This window comes from Chiloscyllium plagiosum, chromosome 13 (assembly GCF_004010195.1).
Source record: "Chiloscyllium plagiosum isolate BGI_BamShark_2017 chromosome 13, ASM401019v2, whole genome shotgun sequence".
NCBI classification, from domain to species: domain Eukaryota; kingdom Metazoa; phylum Chordata; class Chondrichthyes; order Orectolobiformes; family Hemiscylliidae; genus Chiloscyllium; species Chiloscyllium plagiosum.
In genome coordinates, this window is record NC_057722.1 from 60,244,318 (window position 1) to 60,271,562 (window position 27,245).

The window sequence follows — 27,245 nt, forward strand, 5'->3', positions numbered from 1 at the left end:
TCACACAACACCAGGTTATAGTCCAACAGGTTTAATTGGAAGCACACTAGCTTTCGGAGCAACGCTCCTTCATCAGGTGATTGTGGAGGGCTCGATCGTAACACAGAATTTATACGATCGAGCCCTCCACAATCACCTGATGAAGGAGCTTTGCTCCGAAAGCTAGTGTGCTTCCAATTAAACCTGTTGGACTATAACCTGGTGTTGTATGATTGTTACTTCAAGCTAGATGGCCAACACTCCCTCAATGAGGAATGCTGAAGAAAAGACCAACAAAAGGCAAATCCCCGAATGATGGATAAAACTTTGAGAAGTTTCAACATTAGGCTATATGCCATCCTAAAGCAGAGAATAATAAACACAAAATTAAGTGAACCAATTGATCAGATTAATCCCATGTCGCAGTGTCAAATCCTGTCTGAAATTCTGGAAAACTAATTTGAAGGTATTACAAAAACATTCCTATTGCAGCAACCAAAATGCTATTAGATTTAAAATAGTGATGGAAAAAGATAGACAGATCAGAGTTGAATTTCTAAAGTGGAGAAAGGCCAACTTTGACGGTATTAGGCAAGAACTTTCAAAAGCTGAGTGGGGACAGATGTTCACAGGTAAAGGGATGGTTAGAAAATGGGAAGCCTTCAGAAATGAGTTAACGGGAGTCCAGAGACAGTACATCCCTGTTAAGGTGAAAGTAAAGGCTGGTAGGTATAGAGAATACTGGATGACTGAAGAAATTGAGGGTTTGATTAAGAAAAAGAAGGAAGCATATGTCAGGTGTATAGAGGAGAGATCGAGCGAATCCTTCGAAGAGTATAAAGGCAGTAGGAGTATACTTAAGAGGGAAATCTAGAGGGCAAAAGGGGACACGACATAACTTTGGCAAATAGTCTTAAGGAGAATCCAAAGGTTTTTTACAAATACATTAAGATCAAAAGGGTAACTAGGGAGAGAATAGGGCCCCTCAAAGATCAGCAATGCAGTCTTTGTGTGGAGCCACAGGAGATGGGGGAGATGCTAAACGGGTATTTTGCATCAGTGTTTACTGTGGAAATGGACATGGAAGATATAGAATGTAGGGAAATAGATGGTGACATATGGAAAAATGTCCATATTGGAGAGGAGGAAGTGCTGGATGTCTTGAAATGCATAAAAGTAGATAAATCCCCAAGACCTGATCAGGTGTACCCTAGGCCTCTGTGGGAAGCTCGGGAAGTGATTGCTCGGCTCCTTGCTGAGATATTTGGATCATCAATAGTCACAGGTGAGGTGCCAGAAGACTGCAGGTTGGCAAACATGGTGCCACTGTTTAACAAAGGTGGTAAGGACAAGCCAAGGAACTATAGACCAGTGAGCCTGATGTCAGTGGTGGGCAAGTTGTTGGAGGGAATCCTGAGGGACAGGATATACGTGTACTCGGAAAGACAAGGATTGATTAGGGATTGTCAACATGGCTTTGTGCATGGGAAATCATGTCTCACAAATTTGATTGGGTTTTTTGAAGAAGTAGCAAAAAGGATTGATGAGGGCAGAGCAGTAGACGTGATCTATTTGGACTTCAGTAAGGTTTTCAACAATGTTCCCCATTGGAAACTGGTTCGCAAGGTTAGATCACACGGAATAGAATGAGAACTAGCCATTTGGATACAGAACTGGCTCAAAGGTAGAATACAGAGGGTGGTGGTGGAGGGTTGTTTTTCAGATTGGAGGCCTGTGACCAGTGGAGTGCCGCAAGGATCGGTGCTGGGTCCACTACTTTTCGTCATTTATATAAATGATTTGGATGCGAGCATAAGACGTACAGTTAGTAAGTTTGCAGATTACATCAAAATTGGAGGTGATTTGGACAGCGTAGAAGGTTATGTCAGGTTACAATGGGATCTATATCAGATGAGCCAATGGGTTGAGGAGTGGCAGGTGGAGTTTAATTTAGATAAATGTGAGGTGCTGCATTTTGGGAAAGCAAATCTTAGCAGAATACATGCACTTAATGGTAAGGTCCTAGGGAGTGTGGCTGAACACTCCAAGAGACCTTGGAGAGCAGGTTTATAGTTCCTTGAAAGTGGAGTCACAGGTAGATAGGATAGTGAAGAAGGCGTTTTGTATGCTTTCCTTTTTTGGTCAGAGTATTGATTACAGGAGTTGGCAGATAATGTTGTGGCTGTACAGCACAGTCCACTTTTGGAATATTGCATGCAATTCTGGTCTCCCTCCTATTGGAAGGATGTTGTGAAACTTGAAAGGTTTCAGAAAAGATTGACAAGAATGTTGCCAGGGTTCAAAGATTTGAGCGAGAGGGAGAGGTTGAATAGGCTCAGGCTGTTTCCCCTGGAGTTTCAGAGGCTGAGGGGTGACATTGTTTATAAAATAAGAAGGGGCATGAATAGGATAAGTAGACAAGGTCTTTTTCCCTGGGGTAGGCTAGTCCATAACTAGAGGGCATAGGTTTAGGGTGAGGGGGAAAGACATAAAAGACACCTAAGGGGCAACTTTTTCACACAGATGGTGGTACGTGTATGAGCTGCCAGAGGAGGTGGTGGAGGCTCATACAATTGCAACATTCAAAAGGCATCTGGATAGGAAGGGTTTGGAGGGATATGGACCGGGTGCTGACATGTGGGACTAGATTGGTTTGGAATATCTGGTTGGCTTGGACGAGTTGGATGGAAGGATCTGTTTCTGTGCTGCACATCTCTATGACTCTGAGACTCTGTGACAATAATGGATGTGCTCAGTTTACCACAGTAAAGGACAATGCTGACACCTGTGCAAGCATGTATGACCAGGAGTGCCCAGAAGATCACCCATTTTGGCATCTTCCTAGAGTCCCAGAGGTCAAATATCAGTCAATTCAATTTGGTCTCCTGGATATTTAGAATATGAAATGAATGAGTGCAATGGTTACAATAAAGGTGAGATGTTCCAAAAAAACCTTAGTTCGTACTGAAAACATATAAACTTGTTGAAATTGGTCCTCAGTGCACTAATTTATTCATCTGTTGCCTGTGACATATGTGGACTTTTACATGCGACAGAAATGTCAATGTCTACATTTTTTTGTTGTAATTTTTTGGAGAAATAGATCTAAATCTGTTGGACAACAGCACGAGTACTGGGGAAGGAGGAAGCTGTTATGATCAGTCAGTCTCCACCTGAACCACAATGGGTCAGGCATCCTGGCCAATTGCCTAACTAAGTCTGCGGATAGGTCTTTCAACCAAATACATGTAGTGAGGGTAATCAGTTGTATGGAAATTATGGAAATAATTAAAAATGGTGAATGGCAAATCATCAAAGATTATTCAAGTTTCCAGAACAAATATTAGGACAGAGAATATGGAAAGGGTCAAGAATCCAACGTCAAGCACAAGATAAAGAGATAACTATGAGAAGGGCGGCAGGACTGAGTATCTTGTACTTAAATGCACTCAGTACATGAAACAAGTGAAATGACCATGTTGTGCAGATTGGAAATAGCAGGTACGATATTGTGGGCATCACAGAGATGTGGCTGCAAACAGATTCGGGCTAGGAACTAAATATGCAAGGTTACTCATTGCATTAAAAGGAGAAGTAGGTGGGCAGAGGGGGTGGAGTTTCCTTGTTCCTCAGAAACAAAATTGCCCCAGCAATAAATGAAATGGAGTCAGATGGGTAGAATATGTATGTGTGGAGGAGAGGAAAAAAAGTCTCTGATTGGGACTGGGCCAAGGCCTCCAAACAATTGTCATGATGTGGGGCAGAAAATTAATCAGGAGATAGAAAAGGCATGTAAAAAAGGCATTATTACAATAATTGTGAGGGACTTCAATATGCAGGTATACTGGGGAAATCAGATTGGTAGTGAATCTCAAGAAATGGTATTTGTGAATGTCTGTGAGATGGCTTTTTGGAATAGCTTGTGGTTGAGCCCACTAAGGAACAGGCAACTCCAGATTTAGTAATGTGTAATATGGTAATCTTGATGAGGGATCTAAAGGTGAAGGAGCCCCCCAGTGGGCTTTTGAAAATGTTGTTTCTTTCTCCTGATTAATTTTCTGCCACATAATATGACAGCATTCACCTCACAGTTTTAGAGGGAGAGGATTGCATCAGATGTATCAGTTTTCCAATTGAGTAAGGAAACCACTAAGACATGAGGAAGAAGTCAGAGGAGCAAGAATGGGAGGAATTTTGGGGGAAATTCTGGAGGCACAGCAGAAATTCATCCCAAGAAAGAGGAAAGATGCTAAGGGGAGGATGAAGCAAAGAGATGGTGGAGGATTTGAATAGGTACTCTGCATCATATATCACAGTGCAAGACACCAGCAGTATACCAGAACTTCAAATGAGTCAGGGGGCAGAGTGCAGAGACCATCACTAAGGAGAATGTGGTGAGAAGCTGAAATGTCTGAAGGTGGATAAATCATCTGGACCAGAAAGACTATACCCCAGAGTTCTCAAGGATATTGCTGAGGACATTGTTCAGGCATTGGTGGTGAACGTTTAGAAATCACTGGAGTCAGGGAGAGTCCCTGACGACTGGAAAAAAGGCTAATTTAACACTCTGATTTAAGAAAGGAGGGAGGCAGAAGAAAGGAAACTTTCGTCTGGTTAGTCTGATCTTGGTCATTGGTAAACATTTAGAGTCTATTATTAAAGATGAGGTTGCAATGTATTTAAAAGTGTATATTAAAATAAGGCTGAGTCAGCACAGTTTTATCAAGGAGAGGTCATGCCTGGCAAATCAGTTCGAATTCTTTGAGGAGGTAATGAGCAAGTTAGACAAAGGAGAGCCAGTGAATGCAATAGTGGATTTCCAAAACACTTTTGGCAAGGTGTTGCACAGGAAGCTGTGAAATAATATAAGAGCTCCTGGTGTGAGGGGGACGATACTAGCACGGATAGAGGATTGTCTGATTGGCAGCAGGCAGAGTGTAGGGATAAAGGAGTTTTTCTGAGGATGACAGCTGATGACTAGTGGAGTTCTGCAGTGGTCCATGTTGGGACAACTATTCATGTTATACATTAATGATCTAGCTTAAGAAACTGAGGGCATTGTTGCTCAGTTTTCAGATGACACAAAGATAGGTGGAGGGACTGGCCATGTTGAGAGAACAGGGGAGGCTCAGACAGTGGACAAAAAAGTGGTAAATGGAATATAATGTTGAAAAGTTGAGGTTAAGAAATTTGGTGGAAATGAATAAAGGCAGAGATTATTTTCTAAATAGGGAAAGACTTTGGAAATCTGAAACACAAAGGGATTTGATTGTCCTAGTCCAGGATTCTTTTTGGGTTAACATTCAGATTCCGTTAGCAGTAAATGCAATGTTGCCATTCATTTCAAGAGAGCTAGAATACAAGAGTGGAGATGTACAGCTGAGGATGTAATGAGACTGTAGTCAGACTGCATTTATAAAATTACCAATAGTTTTGGACCCGATATCTAAGGATGAATGTGGTGGCCTTGAGGGGATCCAGACAATGTTGACAAGAATGATCAAAGGATGAAGGGCTTGTCATATGTGGAATGATTGAGGAGTCGAGGCGTGAACTTAAAGCAGTCTATAAGGACAAAGAGTGATCGAATTGAAACTTACAGAATACTGAGAAGCCTGAATGCAGAGCACATGGAGAAGATGTTTCCATCCATAGGAGAGACGAGGACTTGAGGGCACTGCCTCGGAGTGAAGAGACCACCCTTTAGAATTGAGATGAGGAGGAATTTCTTCAACCAGAGGGTGATGACTCTGTGAAACCCATTGCTGCATTGGGCTGAGGAGGACCAGGTATTGAGTTGATTTAAGACAGGGTTATGTGGAGAATACAAGAGAACATAGTTGAGAAACATATCGGCCACAATCCAATGACGGCACTCAATGGGCCAAATGGCCTATTTCTGCTTTTATATCGAATGATCTTGTGGAGATGAACCCCCATCTTGAGAGGGCGCCTTCAGTCAAGATATGCAACTAACCAGGTGCTAAATCAGATAAATTTAGAATATATCTGTTAAATCAAAGATTCACTGTAACAATTCATCAAAGCCCCATCGATCTTGATCAGGTGGGACAATGAGCTGAGAAGTGGCAGGTAGAGTTTAATTTCGATAAACACAAGGTGCTACATTTTGGAAAGGCAAATCAGAGCAGGACATGTGCACTTAATGGTAAGTTCCTGGGGAATGTAGCTGAACAATGAGACCTTGGAGTGCAGGTTCATAGTTCCTTGAAAGTAGCGTCACAGATAGATGGGATAGTGAACAAGGTGTTTGATGTACTTTCCTTTGTTGGGCAGAGCTTTGAGTAGAGAAGTTGGGAGGACTTGTTGCGGCTGTACAGGGCATTGGTGGGGCCATTTTTGGAATATTATGTGCATTTCTGATCTCCTTCCTGTCGGAAAGATGTTGTGAAACTTGAAAGGGTTCAAAAAGATTTACAAGGATGTTGCCAGTGTTTGAGAATTTGAGCTATCGGGAGAGGCTGAATAGGGTGAGGCTGTTTTCCCTGGAGTGTCAGAGGCTGAGGGGTGACCTTATAGAGGTTTATAAAATAATGAGGGGCATGGATAGGATAAATAGATAAGGTCTTTTACCTAGGGTGGGGTAGTCCAGAACTAGAGGGTATAGGTTTAAACGGAGAGGGGAAAGATATAAAAGAGACCTAAGGGGCAACTTTTTCACACAGAGGGTGGTGTGTGTTTGGAATGAGCTGCCAGGATAAGTGATGGAGGTTGGTACAATTACAGCATTAAAAGGTATCTGGATGGGTATATGAACAGGAACAGTTTAAAGGGATGTGGGCCAAGTGCTGGCAAATGGGACTAGATTAGGAGATTTCATCTGGTTAGCATGGAAGAGATGGACCGAAGTGTCTGTTTCTGTGCTTGTATGGCTCTATGACAACAACTTCTGAGTTGTTTATCATTGGTGAGATTAAAGACAACAGAAGCAAGGGAACACCTGCACCAACAAATTTCCTTTCAACTGGGACACCACACTTATTTGGTAAGATACCAACTTTCCAGCACTATCGTACTCCTTCAGGTCCTGGAACTCACTCCCTGAAAGAGTTATGTCTTGACCTGCAGAATAAGATTGTAGAGATTCAAGGAAGTCACAAACTGTCACCAGGCCTTTCCAGCGACCCTTGAAAGAGTATAAAATAGTGCAAGTGACAGCATGCATCCTTTTATTTTGTGCACTCATAAAGACCTTGTTCTTCTGAGCATAGGAGATCATTAATCTTCCTGACGATCTCAACATTTCAAATGCTGGCTACTTTCTTTGTCTGCTTTCTATTTTCTACTCATTAATTGAGAGAATAGATAAATCGCACAATGAGACTAATGGTCATAATTTATGTCTTTTTGAAACATTGCATGAACGTTGATTATAAAATTGCATTCTTACAGGTGAAGATTGGCAGTTACGATTGGCGAACGGAGAGAGCATTTGCGAAGGCCGTGTAGAGGTTTATTATGACGGTGTCTGGGGGAGAGTGACTGACACTCAGTGGAATTTCAATAAAGCAGAAGTGGTGTGCAGACAGCTGAAATGTGGCTCTGCAATAAGCATTTACAACCACTTGAAGTTTGGGAAAGGCATCGGACCGACCTGGATCAGTAATGTCAGGTGCAACGGAAGTGAACCCTTCCTTTGGAATTGCAGTTTTACAAAATCGGAGCAGTCATCAATTGGAGATGACGTGGGAGTGGTGTGCTCTGGTACGACCTTCTTTATATCCTCAGATCTAACCAATGTCCTGCTGCCAGCTATCGGAAAAAGAGTAAAAAATAAAACTAATGTAATATTCAGGAGCAACTCCTTTCCCAGAGGGTGTCTAGAGCGACATAGACCGGATAGGTCTGTCCATTGTGTCGTGAAATGGGAAAGTAGGTGCGCAGATGAAGAGCTAAACAAAAAGGGTGATCAGTTTAGATAATGAGGCCTGAATTCGAATAGCAGTGTTCGTTCGAATGGGTTGTTTCTGTGCTGTAACTGTCCTGCAATGGTTATGAAGTGTGCAAAGAGAGGTTAATAGCTTTTTCTCGTGGATTTTCCTTTCCATTGTACTCATATTGGTAAGGGTTTCTGAGCTCTCTCCCTATTCCGGTAAGGTCGGTAGATTGAAGATCACTGTGAGTCTCCAGTGTACACGGGATTGTAGTCGTTTCCGACACTGGCTTGGATACGCAGATGATGGTTTAATATTTAATTGTAACGGTACATCATCCTCCCCAGCCGGGTAAGATTCTGGTCTATTTCGATCAGCAGGGAACCACACCGCCCTCATTGTCTGAGATTAGGTTCTTTGGAGCAGAGGAGTCTGAGAAGGGAATGTTGGAGGTGTACAGTATAAAGTTATAAAGGGCATAGCTAGATTAGACAGAAAGAACCATTTTGCCCTTGATAGAGGAATCATTGATCCGGGGCATAGGTTTAAGGGAAGGGGAAGGGGCAGAAGGTTGAGAGGGGATGTGAGGAAAAACTTTTCACTCAAAGGGTTGTGGGAGTCTGAAATTCACTCAAGTTGGCTAAGTAGTAACACTGCTGCCTCATAGCAGAGCGATCCTGGATCGTTTCCACCCTCAGGCGACTGTCTGCTTGTACATTCTCCCAGTGTCTGCGTGGGTTTCTTCCCTGGATTGCTAAATTGCCCAAAATGACGAGACTGTAGGATCGGGGTGGGATGCTCTTTAGAGTTGTGGACGGAATGGGTCGAATGGCCTGCTTCCACACTGGAAATTTTTAAAATTAGATTCCCTACAGTGTGGAAACAGGCCCTTCAGCCCAACAAGACCCTCCGAAGAGTAACCTACCTAGACCCATTTCCCTCTGACTAATGCACCTAACCTATGGGCAATTTAGCATGGCCAAGTCACCTGGCCTAACCCACACAGACACGGGGAGAATGTGCAAACTCCACACAGACAGTTGCCCGAGGCTAGAATCGAACCTGGGACCTAACCACTGAACCACTGTGTAGAGATTCTATCTCAGTGTGGTATGTCTATAAACCCTCGTAATATTTAAGATGTATTTAGATGCATTTGTGATGTCAAGGCATAAATAGCTGTGGGGAAAGTGAGGACTGCAGATGCTGGAGATCAGAGTTGACAATATGTTGCTGGAAAAGCACAGCATCCGAAGAGCAGGCGAATTGACATTTCAGGCATCAGACCTTCATCAGGAAATAGCTGTGGACCAAGTGCCATAAGTTGATTAGAACAGTCAGGTGCGTGCATCTTAACTGCAAAAGACTTGATGGGCTGAAAGGCCCTTTTTCTCTGTTGTAGTCTTCAATAAAACTAAAAGGAAACAAGGGAACAAGCAATCCTTATATCAAAAGCAATTTGTACTTAAAACATGTATAGCCTGACCATTTTGAATTTCAACACCGATTGAGTTAATGACAATATCTTTGGTACAACCTAACTAGCTAATCAATATTAACTTGCAGCTAGAGATTGACAAAAACGCTGAAAACACTGTAATGCCTTCGTAAAGAGACTGGATTTTAAAAGTTGTAGACCATCATTTTTCAACAAGGTTCAAATGGAGTTGAGCTCTACATATTAAAATCATAGTTTTTGTCATTTTACATTTTCCTTTAATACTCATGATTATTTGTAATGTGAGGGGCTGTAGTTGATAATTCTTGGCAGGTCATTTTCATTTTGAATGTGGACAAAGGAGCAGATATATGCCACTCAGCCCATCAAATGCACTATTGAATGTGATCATGGTTGATCTGATAATCCTCAACTCCATTTTTCTGCCTTATAACCATAACCCTTGATGCCTTTACTGATTAAAAATCTGAATTGATATTAGGGAAAAACAAGCATAACACATAAATGGAACAAACTGATCATTGCATGCGAAAAATGAGAAATGGGATATATGTTTGCAACAAATCCGTTACGTATACACAAGAACTGTAATCTGGACAAGAAAATGTTTGATACTATTATTTGTCTTTCAGATCATATTCAGTTAAGATTGGTCGATGGTGGAAGTCGCTGTGCTGGAAGAGTGGAGCTTTACTACAATGGAAGTTGGGGGACTGTGTGTGATGATTCTTGGGATTTAGCAGATGCCCAAGCTGTCTGCAACCAACTGAAGTGTGGACAAGCTCTAAATGCAACAGTTTCCAGTTGGTTTGGTCCAGGCCTGGGACCTATTTGGTTAGACAATGTGAACTGCAGCTTGAATGATTCTGTTCTGTGGGAATGTCTGGTGGGGCGGTGGAGTGAAAGCGACTGCAATCATAAAGAAGATGCTGGAGTTATCTGCTCAGGTAACATGCCCTTTCAAATATTCACTCTGTCAAACAGAAGGCTTTTAACAATTCTCTGCATGGGTTCACATTCATATGTTGTCCTGGTGATAACTGATTTTTAACCCTTTTTTCCCTAATGCTGTCATTAATGGGAAAAGCCATGAATTTACCCACCAAAAACATTGTGTATAATGGAAAGTAGGAGAGACAGTGGAACAGATTCTAAATCACATATTTTTAGTGTTGGCAGGTGGGACTAGATTGGATTGGGATATCTGGTCGGCATGGATAGGGTTGGACCGAAGGGTCTGTTTCCATGCTGTACATCTCTATGACTCTATGACCCTATAATTATTCTTTTAGGCTGGTTCTTGGATCTTTTTGAAAAAAGTCATTAGTTTTGAACAGAAAGCCTGATGTTTCAAATACACAATAGAATTAACAGCCAATGAAGTTTAAAGTTCGACGTGAAACATTCTGTCCTTGCCAAAGGCCTTAATTTTATCTCTCTGTGCCGCCACCTCAATGAGTTATGGGCTAGACATGATGTTGAGCCTCCACCATCACCCTTGCCCACCTTGCCGAGCTCATCCTTACTTTGTACAATGTCTTCTTTAACTATGCACAATAGAATTAACAGCCAATGAAGTTTAAAGTTCGACGTGAAACATTCTGTCCTTGCCAAAGGCCTTAATTTTATCTCTCTGTGCCGCCACCTCAATGAGTCATGGGCTAGACATGATGTTGAGCCTCCACCATCACCCTTGCCCACCTTGCCGAGCTCATCCTCACTTTGTACAATGTCTTCTTTAACTCCTCTCACTTTATTCGGAACAATGGTGTGGCCATGGATACCATTATAGGCCCCAGTTCTCCCTGTCTCTTTGTCAGGTATTTTGAACATTCCTTGTTCAGGTTTTACATGGCCCCCTCACAACTCTTTCTCTGAAAAATTGATGATATCATCAATGCTGCTTCTTTCTCTCACTCTGAACTGGAAAAAACTGTCAATTTTGTTGTAAAATTTCTGCGCTGCTGTCAACTTCATCTGGGTTAAACTCTGATACCTCATTTCCCTTTCTTGACAACCCTGTTTTCCATTACTGGGGACAGGTTGGCTACCAATATTCATTATAAACCAACCAGCTGTCACAGTTAGCTGGACTATATGTTCTCACACACTTCTTCTTGTTAGGACTACAACCCATTCTCTCAGTTTCTCCAGCTCCAAGAAATCTGTTGTGATGATGACACCTTGGGCGGAAGGGGTCTCGGAAATGCCCACTTTTATCCTCCATCAAAGTATCCCTGCTATTGTGGCCAACAGGGTCCTTACCTATGTCCATTGCACTCCTGAACATCTGCCCTCACGTTTTTTCTTCCCTCCCACAAATAAGATAGTGTCCCCCTGCCCTCACGTACCACCCCACCGGACTGCTTCCAAAGGATTGTAAACTGCCATTTCCATCAACTCCAATAGTTTGCCACCAACAGGTACATATTCACCTTCAGTTATTTGTCAGCAATCTGCAGAGACCATTCCGTCTGGGACACTCTGGTCCACGCCTCCTTAATTCTCAGCATCTCCTCAAGTTCCCATGTCAGCTTCCTATGCAATCACAGATGGTGTAACATCCGCCTGTTTACCTACTCCCTCCTCACCATCCAAGGACCTAAGATATACCTTGTAGGTTAGGCAGTGGTTTACCTGTAATTCATTCAATCTAGTCTTCTGCAGTCACTGTTCACATCGTGGTCTCCTGTATACTGTGGAGATGAAATGCAAATTGGGTGACCACTTCACAGAACACCTGCGTTCTGTCCATAAAAATTATCCAGAGCTTCCGGTTGCCGACCACTTCAACACATCACCATGTTCCTACACCAACATTTCTGTCACAGCCCAGCAGCACTGTTCCAGCAAGCCTCCACATTTTTATCTCATTTTCCACTTGCAGATCTTACAATCACTGGGAATCAATATCAAGTTTAACAACTTCACAAAACCAAATGAATGGTGGACGCTGTAAATCAGAAACAGAAACAAAAGTTGCTGGAAAAGCTCAGACCTCAGCAGGTCTGGCAGAATCTGTGAAGAGAAATCAGAGTTAACGTTTCAGGTCTATTTCAGGTTTTGGGTCCCTTCTGAGGGAGGGTCACCATACCCAAAAAATTAACTCTGATTTCTCTTCACAAATGCTGCCAGAACTGCTGAGCTTTTTCAGTAATTTCTGTTTTTGTTGTCAATAACTTTACAGCCTGATTCCACCCCTCTATCTTTTTTATCCATCTCCACACCCAGTCCTGTTATGACATGGGATTGCTTTTAGCACAGTCAACTGATTTTCACCCACTCACAGGCCTATTATCACATTGCGTAGTTTACTTTTAGCACAGCCTGTCCATTCTCTGCTGTCCTCATTATCCCTTGATTAGGTTATCTTTGCTCCTGGCTTGCCATCCATAATCCCGTGTTCAATTATCCCTTTCATACCCCTCTCTCTCTCTCTCTCTGATCTCCATCTTGATCTAGGCGATTATCTCTGCTTTCCCCTACTCCCTTCCCAACCTCTTTTTCAGCATAACTGTCAGTTTTTCACACATATTATCAGTTCTGATCAAGTCACTGGACTTGGAACACTAACCCTGGTTTCTTCCTACAAATGCTGCCAGACCTGCTGAGTTTCACCAGCAATATCTGCTTTTGTTTCAGATTTAAATTCACTCTTTCTTCTATAGACCACAGAGCTGTTAGGCTGCAGGATGGAGCGAACCCCTGTCAGGGCAGAGTCGAAGTTTTCTACAATGGGACCTGGGGGACTGTTTGTGTTGATTCCTTTAGAAAGGCGGAAGCAGAAGTTGTTTGTAACCAGCTCAGCTGTGGATCTGCCCAATCTGTGGAAAGCGCTATTACATTTGGAAGCGGTTCTGGACAGATCTGGCTCGATGATGTGAGCTGTCGGTTGCAGGATACATTCCTGTGGCAATGTCCATCCTTACCATGGGTGAACACAACTGTAACCATGGGGAGGATGTTGGAATCATCTGTTCAGGTGAGAACTGCAAATGGAACCAATTTCTCTTGAAATATTTCACAAATGTTTTAATATTTCTATCATTCATAAATTTGAGATTATGCACATTTTTTATTGTCCGTGTGCAGATAAAGCCTTTGCTGTCACAGCTGCATGTCTTTTTGATCAAACACCAATTTGTTTTAAAATTTTAACCCCAATTAATAATTCTTTTCATGGCTTAACAACTCCTTGTTTTTATGAATTCCTTCTACCCCATAACTCTCCAAAGTACCTGCCATCCTCTAAGCCTGGTCTCTTGGGCATTTCCAATTATAGTTGCTGCACAATTCACAGAGCTATCTTCAATTGTTTCGATTCTCAGATTCATAATTCATTCACTACACCTCCCGACAGCTGTACATCACTTACAATCCTCCTTAAATTTTAACCATGATTGACCATGACTTTTATCTTCTGACCCAACATCTCCTTTGCGCCTCTCCCATGTTAGATTTTGTTTTAAGATGATGCAGTGAAGTGGCTTGGGACACTTAATATGCTGTACAAACAAGTTGTTGCTGAAGTAATTGAATGTTTCTTTTTTAGAACGAAGACCAAGGGAAATGATTAATAAGGGAGATATGAAGAAGAGCAAAACTGAACGAGTTTCAGAAAACTTTGGTAATTATTAACATGCATGTGATTAAATGTTCTGCAGTCGGATTCCTGTTTTTGTTTCTTTGTGGAATTTCAGAAGTCAATACCAAAGACATTCTTTACAATCTATCCATCACCTCAACTTTTACACCGCTAATATGAATTATTTTGCATGATTAATACCAATTATTTAAAGTACAGTAACAAGTGCACTTGTCGGAGTTATGTCCACTGCGCGATTGTCTTTATGCCAGTAGGTTTCACTCCATCAGGATTGGTTGTAGTAGCCATTAAAAACTTGATAATTTGATATTGCAAATTAATGGAAAGGGTAGAATGATTAATCCTGGGGAAAAATATTGGTGAAAAGAATCTGAGAAAGGGTAGAATGATTAATCCTGGGGAAAAATATTGGTGAAAAGAATCTGAACAAGCAAACACAGCATCAGCTGTCAGTCCGCATCTACTCAATATTTCACATTGGAATTAACACATTGTTCCTTTTAGGAGTCATTGAAACCTTTTGGAATTTGGCAAAGTTCTGCATAACTGAATGTCGCACTTTCAGTTACACTTAGGCTTAATGTAAATGAATATGGTGCCATTTCCATGTTTTAAACTCTGTTTTTTTAAACATTATTAAAAACGAAATTAGCTCATTAATTTATACTTTATATTGCAGCAAATTATTCCAGACCTGTGTGATTTTTTTTGTTTTAAAAAATTGGTTATGAGACCTGGCTGTTACTGACTAATCCTGAATTTATCACTTGTCCCTACATCCTCACGAGAGTGGGGTGATGGTCTGCTTTCATGATCCACAGCACTCCTTGGGATGTAGGAACACTCACAGTTCTGCTCTGAAGGGAATGTAGGTGACTTTGATTGAGTGACAATAAAGACAAAATGAAAAAAGGTGAAAATCTAGATGAGGTCTAGATTGCAGTGACATTGCAGCTGCTGGTCCTCCCATGCATATAGTGACCGTGTTTACCTTTGAGTCGGAGGTTTCGTGTATCGAAAAAGCTGTTGAAGGAGGTTTGGTGAGTTACTGCAGCCATTTTGTAAATGGGACAGACTGTGTCATTCTGTTTTTTTTTTCATTCTGAACAAGGCAACCAAAATAAAGTAATTATATTCAATTGCGAGTTAAAACAGCTCAAATTCTCAGATGTAACGTTTTGTTTCTGCAGAATTGCGGCTGGCTGCGGGATTTAATAATTGTTCTGGAAGAGTTGAAATATTCTTCAATGGTATATGGGGAACGGTTTGTGATGATTCCTGGGATAAGCAGGTTGCTGCTGTCGTCTGTAGACAGTTAAACTGTGGTCATCCAATGTCAGCTCCGAAAGAGGTGCTATTTGAAAGAGGAAATGGCGCAATATGGATTGATGAAATTAAATGCAAGGGGAGTGAATTATTCCTGTGGGACTGCCAATTGTCAGTAATGGCCAATCATGACTGTGAACATAAAGAAGATGTCAATTTGATTTGTTCTGGTATGCCATTTTAAATTGAATCTTGATTTTAACGCACTCATTCTTGCATTCAAAACACTCAATGCTCTTATTTGTCTTCTCTCTGTAATCTAAAATTGTACTACAACCCTTAGAATGCTCCAATTGTTGCATTGTGTGTATCACCAATTACAATCCTTTCACTGTCTCCATAATTTGTTTAATTAGAATATACTCTAATCCACCAATCTTAAGTCGAAACAGTGTCACTGAATGCATACCTAGACTGAGCATTATTTGCCACCAATCAGTTCATGTATCATTTGCAGGTTTCTCATTACTTTGCCAACTCTCTACATGCCAACGTTAACCTTTAATATATGCCTCAACCTTCATATTACTGCCTTTGTAAGTTTTCATTGCTCCTGCACACTGTTGGTGTATCTGTTCGTAAATGAAATGCATGAGGCCATTTTACTTTGTGTTATTATTAAATGTTTTTGCTTTCAGGCTATCAAAAATTCACAGAGTCCTTCAACCAGCAGAGACCCCCGATTTTTATCATCCCTTGTATTTTTGGGACCCTTTTGATTGCTGTGTCACTTGCTTTGGCTGCAGAATTACAAAGAAGCTTCCAGAAAGGTTGGTTAATTCAACATTAAAAGCCCTGCCCATAAATATTATGGTTGATTCCTGCTAATCTTTTCATTATACAACTCTGACAGTTTGCAAGAAAGATATGATCATGTTAGTTACAGAGACAATCTGCAATGATGTTACACAAATTGGAGAATTTTAGCTAAATGCTGCTGAAAGGAGACCAGACATTTATCTAGCACTCATCAGCATGAGTTGATGCGAAATCAAATTGAAAAAGAGAGACAGCATTTTATACAGCATGAGAAGAGGGTGCTGGTTGGTGAGAGCATAATTGGCACAGAAATGAGGCAAGTGGTACAGTTAATTGTCCATTTTAGTACTCAGATCATTCAAGTAAATTAGGATTGGTCAGGGCATTGCTATCAGAATACAGCAGACATTGGCCATCTTAAAAACAACTTTGTTTTGCAAATGTCATGTTTCTTGCATTGTCGTTCAGATGAGTGCAAGACAAACAGCTTTAATATTTAGTTTCCTATCAGAAAAGTTTACACACTTTTTGTTGTGAGCAAAGATTGGATAGTGTTTGATTATATAGCAATTACTTCTTTCATAGAGGAGGCTTAAAGGAGATTAAATTGATGTAATTCAGCAATAAAGAGCATGGATATAGTGGATGAGGAATCTCAAAAGGTTCAGAAAAGATTTACAAGGATGTTGCTAGGTTTGGAGGGTTTGAGTTGCAGGAAGAAGCTCAATAGGCTGGGGCTATTTTTCCTGGAGCATCAGAGGCTGAAGGGTAACCTTAGAGAGGTTTATAAAATAATGAGGAGCATGGATAGTGTAATTAGATAAGGCCTTCTCCCTGGGGTGGGTGAGTCCAGAACTAGAAGGCATTGGTTTAAGTTGAGAGGGGAAAGATTTAAAGGGGAGCTAAGGGGCAACTTTTTCACACAGATGGTGGTGCATGTATGAAATGAGCTGCCAGAGGGTGATGGAGACTGGTACAATTACTACATTTAAAATGCATCTGGATGGATAAATGAATAGGAAGTGTTTACAGGCATATTGGCCAAATGCTGGCAAATTGGATTAGATTAATTTAGGACATCTGGTTGGTATAATTCAATTTAAATCTTTAAAACCTTACCTCAAGCATCGGAGCCCTCCATTTCTGTTTTCAGCAACAGGAAGAGCTGGTGCTTGGACCACGGGCCTGCCGGGAAAGATGTCACTTATTTAAATCTTCACATCTGACATTGGAGATTACAGCTTTCAGGGAAAGGAGGGACTTTTATTTTCTCCTCAGCTACATAAGTGAGGTTTTTTTTCCCTCAGACCAGCCCCAAGTCATGGTCCACATACTTACCAACGATATAGGTAGAAAGAGGGATAGGGAGGTAAGGCAGGATTTCAGGGAGTGGGTGGAAGCTGAGAGCTCGAACAAAGAGTTGTTATCTCTGGTTTGTTACCTGTGCCACATGATAGCAAGGTGAGGAACAGGGAGAGATATCAGCTGAACACGTGGCTGCAGGGATGGTGCAAGAGGGAGGATTTCAGGTACATGGATAATTGAGCCTCATTCTGGGGTAGGTGGGACCTCTACAAACAGGATGGTCTTCACTTGAACCAGAGGGGTACTAATATCCTGGGTGGGAAATTTGCTAGTGCTATTCGTGTGGGTTTAAACTAGCTCAGCAGCATGATGGGACCCTGTAGTGTAGTTCCAGTGCACAGGAGGATGAGAGTAGGGAGGACATGGACAGGATTTCACAGTCACTGGAGTGTGCTGGCAGACAGCAAGCTGGTTTGAAGTGTGTCTACTTCAATGCCAGGAGCATCCGGAATAAAGTAGATGAGCTTGCAGCATGGATAGGTACCTGAGACTTCAATGTCATGGTCAATTCGGAGGCATGGATAGAGCAGGGTCAGGAATGGATGCTGCAGGTTCCAGAGTTTAGATCATTCATTAAGATCGGGGAAAGTGGTAAAAGTGGGGGAGGTGTGACTTTGTTAGCCAAGGACAGTATAATGGTGGCTGAAAGAACTTTTGATGAGGACTCGTCTACTGAGGTGGTATGGGCTAAGGCTAGAAAGCAGAGAGGAGACATCCACACTGCTGGGAGTCTTTTATAGGCCTCCGCAAAATTCCAAGGATGTGGGGGAGAGGATTGGTGTAATGATTCTGGGTTGGAGTAAAAGAAACAGGTGGTCATTAAAGGGGACTTTAACTTCCCCAACATTGACTGGAAATGCTTCACGTGTTGAGAGTGTGGTGCTGGAAAAGCACAGCAGGTTAGGCAGCATCCAAGGAGCAGGAGAATTGATGTTTCGGACATAAGCCCTTCATCAGGAAAGAGGCTGAGACATAAATGGCTGGGGGGGTGTTGGAGGGGTGGGTAGCTGGGAAAATGATAGGTAGATGAAGGTGGGGGAGAATGTGATAGGTCATAGGGGAGAGTGATGGATGGTCTGGAGGGCAGTGCCGAGTTGGAGGCTTGGGATTCGGATAATGTGGGGGCGGGGGGAATGAGGAAGCTGTTGAAATCCACATTTATCCTGTGGGGTTTTAGGGTCCCAAGGCTGAATTATGAGGCGTTCCTCCTCCAAACGTCTGGTAGTAATGGTTTGGTGTGGGAGGAGGCACAGGATCTGCGTGTCCTTGATGCAGTGAGAGGGGGAGTTGAAGTGTCCAGCCATAGGGCAGTGGGGTTGGTGGGTGCGGCTGTCCCAGAGATATTCTCTGAAACAATCTGCAAGAGGTGTCCTGTCTCCCCGAGGTAGAGGAGACCACACCAGGTGCAACAGATGCAGGAGATGACATTGGTAGAGGTACAGGTGAATTTCTGATGGATGTGGAAGGATCCCTTGGGGCCTTGGACAGAGATGATGGGAGTGGTGTGGGTGCAGTGTTTGTACTTCCTGCGGTGGCAGGGAAAGGTGCCAGGAGTGCGGTGTGGGCTGGTGGGGAGGGGGGGTGGACCTGACGAGGGAGTCGCGGAGGGAATGGTCTTTTTGGAATGCTGACAGGGGTGATGCTGATGGTGGTGGGATCTGTGCAGAAGTGGCAGAGGATAATGCATTGGATGCGGAGGTTGGTGGGGTGGAAGGTGACAAACAGGAGCATTCCGTCCTTCTTGTTTTGGGAGGGGTGGTATTCAAGGATGGTGGTGCATGAAGTGGAGGAGATCGTCAACCATGTGGAAAGGGAAGTTGCAATCTTGGAAGAAGGAGGCCATCTAGGACTTTCTGAGGTGGTATGCAGTGGAAGTGGATGAATTGGGAATAAGGGATGGTGTTTTTACAGGAGGTAAGGTGGGAGTAGGTGTAGTCTAGGTAGCTGTGGGAGTCAGTGGGCTTGTAGCTGTGGGAGTCTGTGGTTGGTCGGTCGCCAGAGACGGTGATGAAGAGATCCAGGAAGGGGAGGGATGTTGCCGAGATGGTCCAGGTGAACTTGAGGTCAGGGTGGAAAGTATTGGTAAAGTTGAACTGTTCAACCTCCTTGTGGAAGCATGAGGCGGTGGAAGTGCTATAACTCCAATACATCGGATCGATCGGTTTTGTCCAATGTGTGCAGATGGGTTTCCTGACACAGTATGTCGAAGGGCCGACAAGAGGGGAGGCCAAACTGGATCTAGTACTTGGTACTGAACCAGGCCAGGTGTTTGATTTAGTGGTAGATGAGCACTATGGAGAGTTACCATAATTTTGTGATCTTTAGTTTAGTGATGGAAAGGGATAGGCACATGCCACAGGGCAGGAGTTATAGTTGGGGGAAGGGCATTTATAATGCAATTAGGCAAGACTTAGGAGACATAGAATGGGGTAGCAAAGTGGGGACAATGAAAATGTGGAGCCGGTTTAAGGAATAGATATTGGGTGTCCATGATAGGTATGTCCCTGTCAAACAGGGAGGAAGTGATAAGGTAAGGAAACAGTGGTTTACTAAAGAAATTATATATTTTGTTAAGTGGAAGAGGAAGGCTTATGTGACATTGAGATGAGATGGTGCAGATGAGGTGATGAACATTTAGCTAGGAAGGATTTAAAGAGAGAGTTCAGAAGATCAAAGAGGGAACATGAGCAGACTTTAAAAGGTAGAATAAAGGAGAACCCTAAAGCTCTGTATAGGTATGTGAAGAATAAAAGGGTGACCAGTGTGGGAATTCGACCTGTCAAAGACAGAAGTGGGAAGATCTGTGTGGACCGTGTGGAGGTTGGAGAGGTGCTAAATGAATATTTGTGATGTGTTTTCACTCATGGAAAGGAGAATCTTGTAGAGGAGAAGACTGAGATATGGACTATTAGACTAGAAAGGGTTGAGGTTAGTAAGGAGGAGGTGTTATCAATTCTAGAAAGTGTGAAAGGAGATAAGTCCCCTGGGCCAAATGGGATTTATCTGCGGATTCTCTGGGAAGCTAGGGAGGAGATAGCGGAGCCTTTGGCCTTGTTCTTTGAGTTGTCATTGTCTACAGGTTTAGTATCAATGGACTGGAGGATTGCAAACATTGTGTCCTTTTTCAAGAAGGGCAGTAGAGATGACCCAGGTAATTATAGACCAGTGAGCCTTACTTGTGTTGTAGGAAAGGTTTTGGAAAGGATTATAAGAGATAGGATTTATAATCATTTAGCAAGCAACAATTTAATTGGATATAGTCAACATGGTTTTATCAAGGGCAGGTAGTGTCTCATAAGTTTTTTGAGAAGGTGACCAAGCAGGTGGATGAGGGTACAGCAGCTGATATGGTGCACATGGACTTCAGTAAAGCTTTTGATAAGGTTCCACGTGGTAGGCTGTTGGAGGAAATGCGGAGGCATGGGATTGAGGGTGATTTAGCAATTTGGATTAGAAGCTGGCTTTCTGGAAGAAGGCAGCGAGTGGTGGTTGATGGAAAGTATTCAGCCTGGGGTTTGCTTACTGGTGGTGTGCCACAAGGATCTGTTTTGGGACAATTGCTGTTTGTCAATTTTGTAAATGACTTAGGCACAGGCAGAGGTGGATGGGATAAGTTTGCAGATGACACTAAAGTCGATGGAGTAGTGGACAGTGCGGAAGAATGTTGAAGGTTGCAGAGGGACTTGGATTAATTGCAGAATTGGGCTGAGAGGGGACAAATAGAGTTCAGTGCAGATAGATGTGAGGTGATTCACTTCGGGAAGAATAACAGGAAGGCAGAATACTGGGTCAATGGAATGATTCTTGGTACTGTGGATGTGTAGAGGGATCTTTGTGTCGATGTACATAGATCCCTGAAAGTTGCCACCCAGGTTGTTAGTGCTGTTAAGAAGGCATGTGGTATGTCAGGTTTTATGGGGAGAGGGATTGAGTTCCGGAGCCATGATGTCATGCTGCAACTGTACAAAACGGTAGTGCGGCATCACTTGGAATATTGTATAAAGTTCTGGTCGCCCCATTACAGGAAGGATCTGGAAGCACTGAAACGGTGCAGAGTAGATTTTACTGGGATGTTGCCGGGTCTAGAGGGAAGGTCGCATCAGGAATGGCTGAGGGACTTGGATCTGTTGTCATAGGAGAGAAGAAGGCTAAGAGGGGACTTAACAGAGACATACAAGATGATCAGAGGATTAGATAGGGTAGACAGTAAGAGTCTTTTTCCTAGGATGATGGTGTTAGTTTGTACGATGGGGAATAGCTACAAAGTGAGGGGTGATAGATTTAAGACAGATGTCAGAGGCAGGTTCTTTACTCAGTGGTAAGGGCGTGAAGTGCCCTGCCTGTCAATGTAGTTAACTCAGCCAGGTTAAGGGCATTTAAACAGTCCTTGGGTAAGCATATGAATGATGCTGGCATAGTGTAGGGGGATGGGCTTAGATTAGTTCACAGGTTGGCGCAACCTCGAGGGCTGAAAGGCCTGTTCTGTGCTATATTGTTCTATGGTCTGGATGAGTTAGTCCGAAGGGTCTGTTTCCGTGCTTACATTTCAATGACTCTCTGACTCTACATACGTAAACTATATTAACCTGGACTGTATAACCTGAAGCAGTGTAGCTGCTTTTAGGACTACATAGGGACTACATAGGGCGGCACGGTGGCACAGTGGCTAGCACTGCTGCCTCACAGCGCCAGAGACCCGGGTTCAATTCCCGACTCAGGCGACTGACTGTGTGGAGTTTGCACATTCTCCCCATGTCTGCGTGGGTTTCCTCCAGGTGCTCCGGTTTCCTCCCACAGTCCAAAGATGTGCAGGTCAGGTGAATTGGCCATGCTAAATTGCCCATAGTGTTAGGTAAGGGGTAAATGTAAGGGTATGGGTGTGTTGCGCTTCGGCGGGGCGGTGTGGACTTGTTGGGCAGAAGGGCCTGTTTCCACACTGTAAGTAATCTAATCTAATCTAATCAAACAGCCTCTTGCTCTTCAGAAATGATTTGGATGATTTTATGAATTTTGATCAGTGTTTAATATGTTTGAATGGGCTGTGAATCATGGAATATCCAGAGAAATGAAACTGTGAGTAAATATTCATGCACAAATCCACTCTAACAGTTAATCTGTCAAATTAATCAACTTCTCATTTCCAAAAGTGAATTAGACTTTTTCAAAATAAAACTCATTCATAGGTTGTGCACTTCACTGGCTCAGCCATCATTTGTTGTCCATCCCAGGAAGCCCAGGGGTTAGTGACAGTGAACCGCTTATTTGAAATGCTGCCATTTATGTGCTGTCAAGGCAACCACACTGTTACTGGTAAGGGAGTTTTAACCGATGATAGTGGAGTATTAATATTGGTATCAGAAGAGTGTGGAGGATGTCTGGCTAAAGGACACCGTGCAGGTGATGGTGCTCCAAAATGTCTGCCATCTTTGTCCTTCCAGATGATGATAGAGGTTAAGAGTTTGCAAGGTGCTCTTGAAGAAGCCTTGATAAATTACTCCAGCACATTGTGTCAATAGTACACACTGATGAGACTCTTTTTTTTGGTGGTGAGTAAGGCAGATGTTGAAGATGATAGGTGGCATGCAAACCAAAAAGCCTTCATGGTCTGGGTGATGTTGATACTCTTTTTGAAAATTCATAATTATTTCTGGGAGTCACTACCCGGACAAAGATTTACTGCAAATCCTTATTAAACCTGAACAAGGTTGTGTTGTGCTGCTTTCTTGAATTGCTGCCATCTATGTGATGTTGCTAGGCCCAAGAGCATAGCAGTGGCATGAGCGTCTGCATGGGTTTCATCTGCGTACTCGGCTTTTCTCCCACTATCCAAAGATGTGCAGGTTAGGTGGCTTAACCATCCTAAATTGCCCTCCATGTTCAGAGATCTGGAGGCAAGGTGGATTAAACATGATAAATGTGGTATTACTGTGTTTGTGTGAGGGTGGTGAGTCTGGATGAGATGCTGTTCATTAATGAAGCAGCTGAAAATGGTTGGACCAAGAATACTACCCTGAGGAATTCCTGGTGAGATAACTGATCTCAAACAAGCACAACTATCTTCCTATGATTCCATGTTTTATGACTCGAACCAATGGACAATTTTCCTCCTGAGTTCCAGTGAATCTTGTTTTGCGAGGGCTCCATGATTCCACATTCAGTCAAAGATGAGCTTGATGTGAGAACTAAGGCTGTCACGAGGTCAGGATCTAAATCTGGTGGGACACAAACTCTGTGTCAGTGAGCAGATTATTGCTAAGAAAGTGCAGCTTGATAGCACTGTTGATGACACTTTCTATCATTTTCCTCATGATCAAGAAAAGACTGATGAGGTGGTAATTGGCCAAGTTGGATTCCTCTTTCTTTATTTTTACACAAGACAACTTTGGGGCAATTTTCAACTTTCCATTGCTTTAACTATATCGGAATACCTTTGCTAGGGGTGTGGCAAGTGCTGGAGTACACATTTTCAATACTATTGCTGGCATTTTCTCAAGGTCCTTCATCTTTTAAGTGGCAATGCCTTTCACCATTCTTTTAAAATATCTACTGAAGTGAATCAGATTAGCTGAAAACTGGCATCTGTAACTGTGGGGAGCTCTGTAGGAAACCAACTTGGATGAATTAGGCAGTGCTTCTGGTTGCAAATACTTCAGTGTAATCTTTTGCACTGTTTCCATGTTATTGAGCATGGAAATATTTGTAGGGCCTTATCCTCCAGTGATTTTTTCAGTTATCGATCACTAATCACCACTGGTTTTGGCAGTACTTAGATCAGTTTAGATCAGAACTGATGGCTTGGAATTTCTTCGGCCTATTTATCATTTGCTGCCTTTGCTTTTTGAAATCAGTCAGCTTGTTAGGTCACTTCAGCAAGTCGCCTGTTCATGATGTTGCTCCTGGCATGCCATCCTGTATTCTTCATTTAAACAAGAGTTGACCAATTGCCTTTATGGTATTAGTAGAATTAGGGACGTACTGAGCAATGAGGTTGCAGATTATATTGAAGTACAGTTCTGCTGTTGCTAATGGCCTGGAGTGCCTCATGGATATCTTGCCTTCAGTTGCTCATCCCATTTAGCATGGTAGTAGAGCCAGATAATGCAATGGTATGTGTCCTCAATGTGAAGTTGAGACACTGTTACCTGTCTGCAGTTCCAACAACATTCTTCTTGAGTGTTGTTGGATTTGTGTCCTTTCAAGCAAGTGGAGATTATTCTGTCACATTCCTGACTCAATATTAGGTTGAACTCTGATTTTCTGCAATGAAAGAAATTCTGATTTTACTCATAGAGCATGAGAAATGTTCCTGATCAGTGATTTGCATTGAAGAGATTCAAAGTTACTGAATATTATAGCCACAGTACAAAGCCTTGGATTGTCATTTTAAGAGGGTTAAAGAAGGGCTTATGCCCGAAACGTCAATTCTCCTGCTCCTTTGATGCTGCCTGACCTGCTGCCCTTTTCCAGCAACACATTTTTCAGCTCTTATCATTTTAAGAACATTGCTCATGGAGCCTGGGTCTGCAGTTGCAGCAGGCTGTGGTTTTTACAAGGTTTAGCCATATTGCTGTTTTCAATATGACCTTGGCTTTCATGAACATTTCCACTTCATTGCCAAGACAATACAAATTGATGGACAGATGCAGAGATTTCTTGAGGGCATAGCATCCTTTCGTGTTCAGCAAATATAATTTAAAATGTTATACAAAAATTCAATAACTGCTAATTTGCAGGATAAAGAAAGATGGAAGGTGAAAAGCAGGTTTTAGTAATAGATATAACCCTCGACACATGTCCGTGTATAATCTGCTGTTCTTCATTCCACAGGCAAGAAAAAGACACAATATTCTCCTCGTAGCTTTCCTGACCCTGTTTATGAAGAGATTGACATTCACAACCTTGATACAGGCCCAGGTAGTTATCTTTAAGATTTATACACTTGATACCTTTATTTTTAAATGCAATGTTAATTTTAAGTTTCCAATGTTTTCCATGTGTAAATGTACACTCCAATATTTCACTGGACAAGCTGGAATATTATACAGGAAGCGAGTTACAGGAATGTGATGATATACATATGCAAGGTAGGCCAATTTTCATCCCACTCTTGCACCATTCCATTACTAATCTGCAATTGAGAGTAAGATAAAATACAATAAACTCCTCATTGTTAAACTCCCAGATTAGCAAGAGTCTTTTGTCTTACTTTGGAATCATTAGTTACTATGAATATTATGTAACATATGAATGTTAACTCAAGTTGCATCTTCCAAGTGGAGTATACTGCCAGTATGGTTCAAGAGATAGTGACTCGTTATTGTAGCCCTCCGCAGTTATAAGAATGATTTTACCCCAAATTTTGTATGCATTGTGATGGACATCATACAAAATCATTTTTAGATAATTGATATGGTAATTTTAGGACTATGCAGTTGAAAGTGCATTTTTTTGGATGAAAGAATGCAGAAATACTTTCTGGACATTTAACAAAATAGATAGAATTACCACAGATTCAATATAAGTGTAAATGTTCCAAGTATCCTTCTGTTCAGTGTTAAGAAGAGAAAAAAAGAAACGTAGTGGCTTCATGGTCAAATTCTGTATCATTATATGACATTTATTAAAGCTGTTTGAAGTATTGCTAATGGTAAAAGACACAAATTGATAATGTCCTCAGCAAACAGAAATAGAAATTAAGCATTTTTTTTAAATCAACGGAAAAGTCCTTTTGCCATGCATCTTGCTTTAAGCCATGTCCAGTTTTAAATATAAATCACTTTATTCTAAAACATTTAGTAGGTTTCTGAGGAATCAACAACACACAGTAACTGGGGCTCTCATTTAAAATAGTTATAATAGCTTGTCAAGGTGGTGATAACTGAATGAATACATGGAGTAATATTAATTCCAGTCTCAGGCGACTGACTGCGTGGAGTTTGCACATTCCCCCCATGTCTGCGTGGGTTTCCTCCGGGTGCTCCGGTTTCCTCCCACAGTCCAAACATGTGCAGGTTAGGTGAATTGACCATGTTAAATTGCCCGTAGTGTAAGGGGCAGGGGTAAATGTAGGGGAATGGATCTAGGTGGGTTGCGTTTCAGCGAGTCGGTGTGGACTTGTTGGGCCAAAGGGCCTGTTCCCACATTGTAAGTAATCTAAAAAAAATCTAATTGATAATAAACCAATTGGCACTGCACTGGATTCATAAAATGTCAGAAAAATATACTGATTATTTTAGGGCTTAACTTGAAAATAATAAGTTCATTACAAAAGCTCATTTTCATTTTCTAGATTCATTTACTTCATTAGATGCTGAATTTGGAAGAGAATATGATGACCTTCAATAATTTGAGAAGGAGCTGTGATGACTTTCACCACTGGCCTTACTGAGGAAAAATGTGTGACAAAATATCTCACATTGGTTAATTATGTTTCGTTATTCAACTTAATTTGTAATGTTACTATGATGACATGTTGCAACTTGTTGTAAAATAGTTAAATGAATGCAGTAGGAAATTAATTGTGATCTTTCGTATTGAGCATACTAAGTCTAATTCAGTTCTATGCAGGAGAGCAATCTATCAATCTTTTCCAAATATGTGGATTTTTGGAGTTATGAAGTTGTACTGTACCTTTAAGAAAGAGAGTGAAAGCTGTTCTGAACTAAGAGCTTAAAAGCACCTGTGTGATGTGAATAGATGGTTGTCTCAGAAAATTTAAAATATGCAACATTTGGCTGTGAAATGGATATTGGTGTTTTGACAACAATTTGAATGTAACCAATTAGCTAAAAGTATTGTGGTTCTGTTCGCCCAGCTGGGAATTTGTGTTGCAGACGTTTCATCCCCTGTGTAGGTG

General features: G+C 42.0%; 1 protein-coding gene across 1 annotated transcript; it reads left to right on the forward strand.

The window, feature by feature from the left end:
• Window positions 1–7,384: 7,384 nt before the first annotated feature.
• LOC122556109 (scavenger receptor cysteine-rich type 1 protein M130-like) lies at window positions 7,385–26,814 on the forward strand. The gene is made up of 8 exons (XM_043702570.1): window positions 7,385–7,704; window positions 9,966–10,280; window positions 13,886–13,960; window positions 15,130–15,435; window positions 15,904–16,035; window positions 25,217–25,303; window positions 25,390–25,473; window positions 26,679–26,814. The coding sequence occupies exons 3-8, from the start codon at window positions 13,903–13,905 to the stop codon at window positions 26,732–26,734; spliced, it is 723 nt and encodes a 240-aa protein (XP_043558505.1). The 5' UTR covers window positions 7,385–7,704; window positions 9,966–10,280; window positions 13,886–13,902; the 3' UTR covers window positions 26,735–26,814.
• Window positions 26,815–27,245: the final 431 nt, after the last annotated feature.